Source organism: Bubalus bubalis, chromosome 5 (assembly GCF_019923935.1).
Source record: "Bubalus bubalis isolate 160015118507 breed Murrah chromosome 5, NDDB_SH_1, whole genome shotgun sequence".
Classification (NCBI taxonomy): Eukaryota; Metazoa; Chordata; class Mammalia; order Artiodactyla; family Bovidae; genus Bubalus; species Bubalus bubalis.
The window spans coordinates 130,601,534-130,612,303 of record NC_059161.1 but is presented as its reverse complement, the minus strand read 5'-3'; the positions used below and the strand labels follow the sequence as shown (position 1 = coordinate 130,612,303).

Below are 10,770 nucleotides of genomic sequence, written 5' to 3'. Positions count from 1 at the left end.
CTGGGTTGGGAAGATCCCTTGGAGAAGGAAATGGCAATCCACTCCAGTACTATTGCCTGGAAAATCCCATGGACAGAGGAGCCTGGTAGGCTATAGTCCATGGGGTCGCAAAGAGTTGGACACGACTGAGCGATTTCACGTTCACGTTCACTCTATAATAGGCTGCAGGTTCACCCACCTCATTAGAACTGACTCAAATGCATTCCTTTTTATGGCTGAGTAATATTCCATTGCATCTATGTACCATAGCTTTATCCATTCATCTGTTAAGAACATCTACGTTGCTTCCATGCCTTCAGTTTAGTCACTCAGTTGTGTCTGACTCTTTGCAACCCAATGAACCACAGCACCCCAGGCCTCCCTGTCGATTGCCAACTACTGGAGTCCACCCAAACCCATGTCCATTGAGTCAGTGATGCCATCTAACCATCTCATCCTCTGTCATCCCCTTTTCCTCCTGCCCTCAATCTTTCCAAGCATCAGGGTCTTTTCCAACGAGTCAGCTCTTTGCATCAGGTGGCCAAAGGATTGGAGTTTCAGCTTCAACATCAGTCTTTCCAATGAATATTAAGGACTGATCTCCTTCAGGATGGACTGGTTGGCTCTCCTTACAGTCCAAGGGACTCTCAAGAGTCTTCTCCAACACCACAGTTAAAAAGCATCAATTCTTTGGTGCTCAGCTTTCTTTAGTACAACTCTCACATCCCTACATGACCACTGGAAAAACCATAGCCTTGACTAGAAGGACCTTTGTTGACCAATAATGTCTCTGCTTTTTAATATGCTGCCTACGCTGGTCATAATTTTCCTTCCAAGGAGTAAATGTCTTTTAATTTCATGGCTGTAATCACCATCTGCAGTGATTTTGGAGTCCAAAAAAATTAAGTCAGCCACTGTTTCCACTGTTTCCCCATCTATTTGCCATGAAGTGATGGGACCAGATGCCATGATCTTCATTTTCTGAATGTTGAGCTTTAAGCCAACTTTTTCACTCTCCTCTTTCACTTTCATCAGGAGGCTCTTTAGTTCTTCTTCACTTTCTGCCATAAGGGTGGTGTCATCTGCATATCTGTGGTTATTGATATTTCTCCAGGCAGTCTTGATTCCAGCTTGTGCTTCTTCCAGCCCAGAGTTTCTCATGATGTGCTCTGCATATAAGTTAAATAAGCAGGGTGACAATATACAGCCTTGACGTACTCCTTTCCTATTTGGAACCAGTCTGTTGTTCCACGTCCAGTTCTAACTGTGACACCCCCCTTATGGCAGAAAGTGAAGAGGAATAAAGAGCCTCTCGATGAGAGTGAAAGAGGAGAGTGAAAAAGTTGGCTTAAAGCTCAACATTCAGAAAACGAAGATCATGGCATCGGGTCCCACCACTTCATGGCAAATAGATGGGGAAACAGTGGAAACAGTGTCAGACTTTATTTTTCTGGGCTCCAAAATCACTGCAGATGGTGATTTCAGCCATGAAATTAAAAGACGCTTACTCCTTGGAAGGAAAGTTATGACCAACCTAGGTAGCATATTGAAAGGCAGAGATATTACTTTGCCAACAAAGGTCTGTCTAGTCAAGGCTGTGGTTTTTCCAGTGGTCATGTATGGATGTGAGAGTTGGACTATAAAGCAAGCTGAGTGCCGAAGAATTGATGCTTTTGAACTGTGGTGTTAGAGAAGACTCTTGAGAGTCCCTTGGTCTGCAAAGAGATCCAACCAGTCAATTCTGAAGGAGATCAGCCCTGGGATTTCTTTGGAAGGAATGATGCTAAAGCTGAAACTCCAGTACTTTGGCCACCTCATGCGAAGAGTTGACTCATTGGAAAAGACTCTGATGCTGGGAGGGATTGGGGGCAGGAGGAGAAGGGGACGACAGAGGATGAGATGGCTGGATGGCATCACTGACTTGATGGATATGAGTTTGGGTGAACTCCGGGAGTTGGTGATGGACAGGGAGGCCTGGCGTGCTGCGATTCATGGGGTTGCAAAGAGTCGGACACGAATGAGTGACTGAACTGAACTGAACTGAACTGAATGGTCTAGTGGTTTTCCCTACTTTCTTCAATTTAAGTCTGCATTTGGCAATACGGAGTTCATGATCTGAGCCGCAGTCTGCTCCCGGTCTTGTTTTGCTGACTGTGTCGAGCTTCTCCATCTTTGGCTTCCATGCCTAAGCTTTGTAAATAGCGCTGCAGTGAACACTGGGGTACATGTGTCTTTTTGAATTATGCTTTTCTCAGGGTATATGCCCAGTAGTGGGATCGCTGGGTCATATGGTGGTTTTATCCCTGGTTTTTAAAGGAATCTCCATAGTGGTCTTCATAGTGGCTGTATCAGTTTACATTCCCACCAACAGAAAAGCACTAAGTTTTAAACATAGGTCCAAAACACCTAGTTAGGTAACGCTAATAACTACATCATAGCTGAATCAGTGTTAATATTTTGGATGCAGTCTTGCTGTTCACTTTTGAGTGATAGTCTAATTGGTTCCTGTGTAATTGGGAAAAATCTAAGAAAAACAGGAAGCAAACAAGAAGAGTTTTCCTGAAAGGTATTGATATTCTCTTGGAGAAGGCGATGGCACCCCACTCCACTACTCTTGCCTGGAAAATCCCATGGATGGAGGAGCCTGGTGGGCTGCAGTCCATGGGGTCATGAAAAGTTGGACATGACTGAGCGACTTCACTTTCACTTTTCACTTTCATGCTTTGGAGAAGGAAATGGCAACCTACTCCAGAGTTCTTGCCTGGAGAATCCCAGGGACGGGGGAACCTGGTGGGCTGACATCTATAGGGTCGCACAGAGACAGACATGACTGAAGCGACTTAGCAGCAGCAGCAGCATTGATATTCTCTAAGCTTAAATGTTGATCCAAGTCCTCTCTTTTATTAATTTTTTGGATAATTTAATTTATTTCTTTATTTTTGGTTCTGCTGGGTCTTCCTGGCTGCATGGGCTTTTTTCTGGTTGCGGCGAGCACGGCCTGCTCTCCAGCTGCAGCGTGCGGGCTTCTCGTTGCGGTGGCTTCTCTTGCTGTGGAGCAGGGCCTCCAGGGCACAGATCTTCAGCAGTTGTGGCTCCTGGCTCTGAGCAACAGCTCTGTAGTTGTGGCACACGGGCTTAGTTGCTCCACAGCACATGGGATCTTCCCAGGTCAGGGATTGAGCCCGCGTCTCCGTCATTGGCAGGCAGATTCCTTACCACTGAGCCATCAGGGAAGCCCCTCTCTCTTTTATTCCACTTTCTGAGGTGTATCTGCAGAATCTCAGCTCTCAGTTACTAAGTCATGTCACCAAATGTTTTGCGACCCCAGGGACTGTAGCCCACCAGGCTCCTCTGTCCATGGGATTTCCCAGGCAAGAATACTGGAGTTGCCATTCCCTTCTCCAGGGAATCTTCCCAACCCAGAGATCAAACCACATGTCCCGTGTCTCCTGCATTGCAGGCGGATTCTTTGCCACTGAGCCACCTGGGAAGTTCATCAAATATTCTCACCTGGAAACTCCCATCACTCAGTTTCATCTACCGCTTCCTCTTTTTTTCCCTCAAATCTTCATGGTAGTAACAATCTTCCAAAGAACTGACTTTCTGATGGGCGAGTACGTGAAATAAAGCAGCCCAGGGTGCTCAGTCAGGACCTGGGAAGTGTCTCCCACATTACGGGTCCCTGATGTGATGGGCAGTTATTCCTCTGCCCGGGGCAACGTCCTAACAGAGGCCAGTTTTTTTCTGCTTGACATCCTTTCTCCATCCTGACACCAATCAACATGCAGGGATTGAAATGCCAGCGCCGGGTAGGGGACTCGAGTCCTTCTGACCCACCTGGACACCAGCGCCACTCAGAGGGGACAGGGTACCACAGCCGCCCTGCCCAGAGGGCGAGGAGGCCAGAAAGCGGCTCTCCAAGGCCTCTCCCCTGACCTGCCCAGGCAGCCCTGGGCAGCGGCGCCTGCAGGAACTCCCGCATCCTCCCGAGCACAGGGCGCCCCAGCGGCCGGATGCTGACCCACGAGGGCCCGGATGCTCCCGACTGGCCTCCAGAGTTCACTGTTCCTGTGGGCACTGACCGGACCGCGTTCTCTGCCAGCAGCATGCGTTGGGGCGCCAAGGGGGACCCATATACGGGGCCTTGTCACCATCCTCCCGGCGCGCCCCTCCCCACCTCTACCCTCTGTGGAGGGACTCAGAACCGGTGAAGAGGATGTCTGCGCCCCACCCCGACCTCCTGCCCAAGCAGTTCGCGGTCCCGGCACCCTGCGGACTCTGAGCCTCCCTTGCTGGCTTATGTGGGTGCTTCGCGCAGGCCGTGCAGGTGGGCTTGGCGTTTGCGAGCACGTGGGCGCAGGCGGGCAGAGAAGCGAGGAGCGCGGGATGGGGCGGACCGAACAGGTGGGCGCAGACGGGGCGGGGCCGACCGGGCGGGCTGGGGTGCCGGGTGCGCACAGGTTGGTGAGGGGCGGGGCGTCCGGCCTGGGGCGGGGCTCGCCAACCCCCGGACCGGCCCCTGGCAGCCGGCCCCTCCCCCCACGCCCGGCCGGCGGACAGCTGCCCCGGCGGGGCTGGCAGCAGCGGTCCCCCGCACTGCGCCCGGGCGCCCGCCTTCGCCGCAGCTCCTGCCTGTCTGGCCATGGCCGCGGCCACCTCCCCTCCCAGGGCGGAGAGGAAACGCTGGGGCGGCGGCCGCCTGCCGGGAGCCCGGCGGGGCAGCGCGGGCCTGGCCAAGAAGTGCCCCTTCTCGCTGGAGCTGGCCGAGGGCAGCCCGGCAGGCAGCGCGCTCTACGCGCCCATCGCCCCGCCTGGCGCCCCGGGCCCCGTGTCCCCCGCCGCGCCCCCCGCCACCGCCGACCTTGGTCCGCGGCCGCGCGTGAGCCTGGACCCGCGCGTCTCCATCTACAGCGCGCGCCGGCCGCTGCTCGCCCGCACTCACATCCAGGGCCGCGTCTACAACTTCCTCGAGCGCCCCACCGGCTGGAAGTGCTTCGTCTACCACTTCGCTGTGTGAGTATCGCCGCCGGCCTGCACGGGGAAGGGCTTTCCCCACGGCTGGGGAGGGCGCGCGGGCAGCGAAATCCCTGTGCCACCTGCTGCCAGAGGGACCTTGATAGAGTGCGGCTTAGACCCGCCGGGAGGGAAGGGAAGGGTTAATGGGAAAGACAGAAACAGCGGGGAGCCTGTCAGGTGAAGAAGTTCAGGGCCTTGTGGGTCTGACCCTGTGCGGGTGGGGAGCTCCCCGCTGGCGCTGCCCGGGCATGTGTGTGGGTGGGGGAGCCAGCTGGGAGCAGTGCCTGTGCCCAGGGCTGGTCTGCTGGGCCCCGCAGGGCTGGCCCAGGTGTTAATCCTTCCGAGAGAGCACGTATGCAGGGGAGAGAACTCTGGGGGGCTGAGAAACAAGAGGAGACAGGGTCCCGGTGCCCCCCAACAGGGGTGGTCTCCCCGGCCAGCAGAGCAGGGCTTTCGCAGACGGTGGCTGGCCTTGTGCTGTGGCTGAGGCGTCAGCATGGCTGAGGGGGGTGCCCACGGCCCCACGTGACCCTGACCCGGCTCCTAGAAATCTGGGTTGAGGCAGAGGTGCCTGGAGGGGTCAGGTCTGGGACGAGAGGAGAGAGAGGGGCCCTGACTCTGCTGCTTGCTGGTGGATTGGAGGAAGCTGTGCGCCAGGCCAGAGCTGGGCCTTATTGGCGGCACCTGGCCCTACTCCCGCCTGGCCCAGCCTGGTCGGTGGCCTCTCCGTGTGGTGCCGGCCTCAGAGCCTGGGCTTGACATCTGTGGGCTGCTCTGGGGGCTGCCCAGTGGGACCTCCCCCGATCTCCCATCGGTCGAGGCGGGTGCTTGGCCCTCCCACTGTGGCTGGCCTGGGGCTGGGAGACCCTTGGCTGCAGGGTACCCAGGGCTGTCCCTGGAACCCCGGGGAGCAGAGGGGCGGCCGTGGAGCAGGGTGTCGGTGGGCGTGGCAAGGTGGGGGGCACAGCCTGCATCCCTCACCTTCTCCCCTCTGAGCTCAGGGGATACTAGGGGTGCGGGTGGGGTGGCCCTTCCAGAGCAGCAGGGCCGGGCCTGGAGACAGTGTCCTCAGAGGCACAGAGGGGCCACGGTCCTCCAGCCTTTTCCCCACCCCCCTTTCCCGCCCCCCGCCGGGGCAGAGTGGGCCTCGCCGTGGCCATGGCTATCTGCGGAGAAGGCGGCCTTGCCCTTGGCTGCAGCAGCAGAGGCTTGTCTTGGGGTTTGGGGGGTGTGCGGGTGCACTGGCCCCGGGGGACCGCGCCCCATCTGATGCTGGCTGTGTGAGCACCCCGCCAACAGCAGGCTCGTGGGAGCTTCTGTGCACCGCCGTCAGCTGCTGGGCCCCAGGATCCCTGAGGTGCCCACCGTAGGGGAGCCCACAGCTGGTCCCAAAGCAGACCCTGCCCAGCCGCCTCTCTGGCCAGGACCCTGCGTGCCAGCTCCAGGCACAGATGGGAGGACCAGGCAGAGCAGCACTTAGGGGTCAGCAGTGCCCCCCATCCCCTGAGGGCTGCTGAGTGAGGGGCCTGCAGACACGCCACCGGTTCGCGTCCTGGGGTCACATGCCCAGGGGCACTCGCCTCGCTCCAGCTCCCTGGCGGCCACGGTGCCTTGTGGAGGAAGAGGGCCCGCCGCACCCCAGAGGAAGTCACTGCTCGCGCTCGTGTTTTCTTCCTGATTCCGATTGTTTAGCTCTCGGAAGTTTGCTCAGCTCGGTCTGCCTTGCCCAGCCTCCTCAGGAGCTGTAGGGCCAGGGTGGCTTCTGCAGACCGTGGTGGCCTCTGGGGACAGTGGACCAGCGGCTTCCCCATGTGGGGAAGAGGAGCTGGGGAGGCGAGGCCATGTAGGTGGCCTGGTGACCTTGGGCCAGTCTTTTCCTGCTCGTGTCCCTGTCCGTAAGAGGCGGGTGCAGCCTCCTATGCAGGGTGGGGCTGCAGGTGGACCCTGGCCGGCTGGGGGACATGGCTTCCCTGGAGCCTGGGAAGGTGTCCTCTCATCTCTAGGAGATTAGCGAAAGACATGGGACACTCTCTGAATTGGCCGGTCTCTCTAGGGCACCTGGCTTCAAGCTGGGGCGGCAGGGGCAGCCTGGGCTGAGTGGCCAGAGGCTGGTTATAGCTCCTAGAAGAGGGGTGGATGGTGCCCGCTGCGGCTCTGGCAGGGTCCGAGACAGTAGCAGAGAGACAGCTCTGCCCTTGGTGAGGCCGACTGTGAAAGGGGCAGGATGGTTGTTACGACCCAGGCTGAGCTGGATTTCCGGCCCAGGAAGGATGAGCCTGGCCTTGAAGGGCTGGGGCCCAGGCGGGTGTGAGAGCCGCTGTCCACGGCCCTGAGGGGCTGGGCACGCTGTCCCAGGCACAGCTGGGGAAGGAGGCCAGGATATCCTGTCCCCATCCTGGTCGGGGAACCCCTGCTCCGGCCAAAAGGAGAGCAGCCCTTCCTGTGTGCTCCCGGCCTGCCCCGTCTGCCGGGGTCAGGGGGCAGGAGGCCGCCGCCCGGGCACTGCCCCTGCCCGCCTGGCCTTCCTGCCCACTGCCCCCAGTCCTGGTCTGAGGCTCTTCACTGTGGGGCGGTGTCTACTCTAGTTCAGGGCATGGCGGGGGCTGTGGCCTCTCTGCTCACGGGCCTTGGGGGGGCTGTCTGGTTGGGGGGGGTGCCTGCACTGGAGGCGGGCCCAGGGGTCCTGTAGCAGCTGATCCCACCACTGGCCCGGGCCCCCGCCTCCGACCGTGGAAGGCCGGGTGGACAGGGCCCCCAGGTTCCTCGTCCCTCCTACCAGACCAGGAGCCCCCGGAACTGTTCCTCACTTCTTCGCCCTCTCCCCTCCTCATCTCTCCCCGACACCCCTTTCCCCAAACCCCACCTCTTGGGAGCTACAGGGTGACACAGGCAGACGCCTGCCTCCTCCCGGCTGCCCCCACCGCCAGCCAGGGAGAAACCCCCTGCCTCAGTTTCCCCAAGTCCCCTCCACCTGCATTCCTGCTGGTGGGGAGAAGCTTGGACACTGGGGGGGAGTCTTGGGGGGGTTGTGGTGGGGTGCCCAGGAGTGCATCCCGTCCCATCCCTGCCCTCCCGCCACCCTGCCCTTCCCGGGTTCCCAACCACTTCCCGGCGGTTTGGGCGGCACCTTCACAGCGGGCGTTAATCATTGATGGCGCTGGCAGCTGGCCTGGCTGTTTGCTGGGCAGAGCCCGCCCGCCCTTCGGAAAGTGGAGGCCAGTTGCTGAGCGTATCCCCCCCTCTCCAGTCCCTGGTGCCACTCTCACCCCAGGCTCAAGTCAGGGTCTTACAGGCCTGGAAGGGGAGCCAGTAGGGGAGGGCAGAGGTGGTCGGGCTCCCTGGTCTCCCTAGTGGGCCGTTTAGGACACCCCAAGGCTTTCCTCGTGGCTCAGAGGGTAAAGAATCTGCCTGCAATGCAGGAGACTTGGATTCGATCCCTGGGTCGGGAAGATCCCCTGGAGAAGAGAATGGCAACCCACTCCAGTATTCTTGCCTGGAGAATCCCATGGACAGAGGAGCCTGGCAGGCTGCAGCCCATGGGGTCGCATAGAGTCGGACACGACTGAGTGACACACACTAACGGGTTTCCGCTAACTGTTCCTCGGCCCCCAACACCCTGGGAAGCTGGGCGAGGGTTCCTTCTACTTCTCCCCACGTCACGTCCTCTGGGACCTGGACCCTGGTCTCCCCCTCACTGTCTGGAGACCCCGCGCTGCCACCCCAGACCCATCCAAGTGTTTCTGGACCCACTGCCCTCTGCGTGTCCAGCGTCTCGTCCTGGCCTGGCGTTAGTTGGGGAGCCCCCTGTGTCCCTCATACGAGGGCCACCAGCAGGGGAGGAGGGCTACTAGGAGGCAGAGTGGGAGAGGAGGGACCGTCCGGGAGGCGGGAGCCCCTGAGCTGGAAGGCACATCAGTGCACTCCGAGAGTCTGGGGCCAGGGGGCGGCCTGGTGCAGGACACAGGGCTGGCTGGGCGCTCGGCCCCCGGCAGGGCCCAGGCTTCATGCCCCGTGCTGCCCCGTGGCTGGGCCACCCCAAGTCCCCACCCCCTCCTCTGTGGCAGGCTTGGTGTGTGCTGGCACCTTCGGGCAGGGCTGCTCAGGTGGGAGGGAATGCTTGCCCGTGCCTGGCACTGAACCGTCAGCTGCCCGGGGGCTTGGTGCCCATGGCCCCAGCCTGTGCCCGGGGCTGGAGGGGCAGGAGGGGTGCGTTAGCACTCAGCGCCTGTGCCTGGGGAGCTGCCTACAGCAGGTTTCGTGGAGCTGGGGTGGGGTTTGAACCAGAGGAGACAGATGCGGGAGAAGCCAAGGTGGGCCTGGGGCACTGTACCCCCTGCCTGCCCGGGGTCCAGGCTCCACCTGGGGTGTCCAGCTCCCATGCCCTGGCTTCTAGAGGTGCAGCAGCTTGCAGTCCTCCTGCAGAAGCCGGTTCTCAGGCTGACTCTTCAGTGTGAACGGGGCTCAGCAGACCAGCAGGCCCTGGGGACGCTGCTAGAAGCCAGGGGTGTCCGTGGTCAGGGGCCCACGTCCTGGTTTCCCACCAGCTCTGGGTGCTGGGCGCCGAGTGGGGAGGTGCTCCTGATGGGGGCCAAGCACCCCCACCTCCTGGTCTGGTCCAGGGACCTGGGAAAGTTCTTCTCAAACCACGTTCTGAGTCGACTCTCAGCTTGTGTGGCATCTCTTGTGGCTTCTGCCCCCAGTGAGACGGCCTGCCAGGACGGTGTCACACGCGGCCCTCATGAGGTGGAGATGGTGTCCATGGGTGTGGTCATACCGGGAGATGCCACAGACGCACACGGGGAGAGTGAGGGCCAGCTCCGCCACCTGACCTTTCACCTCGGGCGTTGAGGCTCTGGGTCTGGATAGGGGGCCTGGCAGGGCCAGCTTCCTCCCCAGGGAGGCACCTTGGAGCAAGGGGCAGAGCATGGAGGTGGCCTGGGGTCCCTAGGCCGGTCAGGTGGCTGCAGTCTGTCTCGAGGGCAGGGAGGGCCAGGGCTCTCCCTCCCACAGTCCCCCGGGTGCTGTGACCACCCCAGACCTCACAGAAGGTAGGGGTGCAGTTGGCAAGGTGTGGGGCCCAGCTCTGCTGCAGGTGGAATGACCGCTGTGACTCCAGGTGACCTGAGCCCCAGGGGCCATTTTTACACGCGGCTTCTGACCCTGTGATGCCACTTGGCCCCGCCATGGTTTGCCTTCTGGCTGGTCCAGGTGACCCCGGGCCCCTTCTCTGAGCCCCGTGGGCACTGGCTGGGGTGCAGGTGCTGGGGCAGAGGGCCAGCCTGGCTCTCCCTGGGCCCTGGAGGAAGGTGGAGAGGGATGGGCCTGTGCCCTGTGCAAATCCAGGCCCACAGAGGGGAGGGGACAGGCCCGTGGTCACTCAGCTGGTGTGCCCAAGGCTGCCTGACTCCAAAGCCTGAAGCTCATCCTGCCCAGGATCCGGGCAGGCCTGGTGAGGCCCTGGGTGGGGGTTATAACGCTGACCGTGGGGTGGTGTGGGCCCGTGAGGGGTGGGTGCCACCATCTGTTGGAGGAAGAGAGGAGAAAAGGAAGCTATATCTGGAGCATAGGCCGGGCCTCCTGGGACATGCCAGCCTGACTGGGCCCTGGCTGTCCACTCTGGGGGCTGCCACCCTGTGGGTGGGGGCCTGGCCTTCAGAGGCCTTTGATGGGCTGTTTTAGGTCTCTGCCCTAAAGCCCTGCTGCCCAGAACCACAGGCTGAGGCTCAGCTTGGAGGCCTCCCCCTCCAGGAAGCCTCCCCACGTTGCGCCAGGCAG

General features: G+C 60.3%; 1 protein-coding gene across 10 annotated transcripts in view; it reads left to right on the top strand.

The window, feature by feature from the left end:
- Nucleotides 1-4,513: 4,513 nt before the first annotated feature.
- Nucleotides 4,514-10,770, top strand: part of KCNQ1 (potassium voltage-gated channel subfamily Q member 1) — a 377,149-nt gene continuing 370,892 nt past the window's right edge. For 4 of the 10 annotated variants that reach the window (XM_025286907.3, XM_025286905.3, XM_025286904.3 and 1 more), the window contains exon 1: nt 4,515-4,992. In XM_025286907.3, the coding sequence (XP_025142692.3) occupies nt 4,622-4,992 (371 nt within the window). In that variant the 5' untranslated portion in view covers nt 4,515-4,621. Of the gene's footprint in view, nt 4,993-10,770 lie in introns of all 10 variants that reach the window. The other 6 variants (XM_025286908.3, XM_044943825.2, XM_044943826.2 and 3 more) reach the window with 2 other exon arrangements.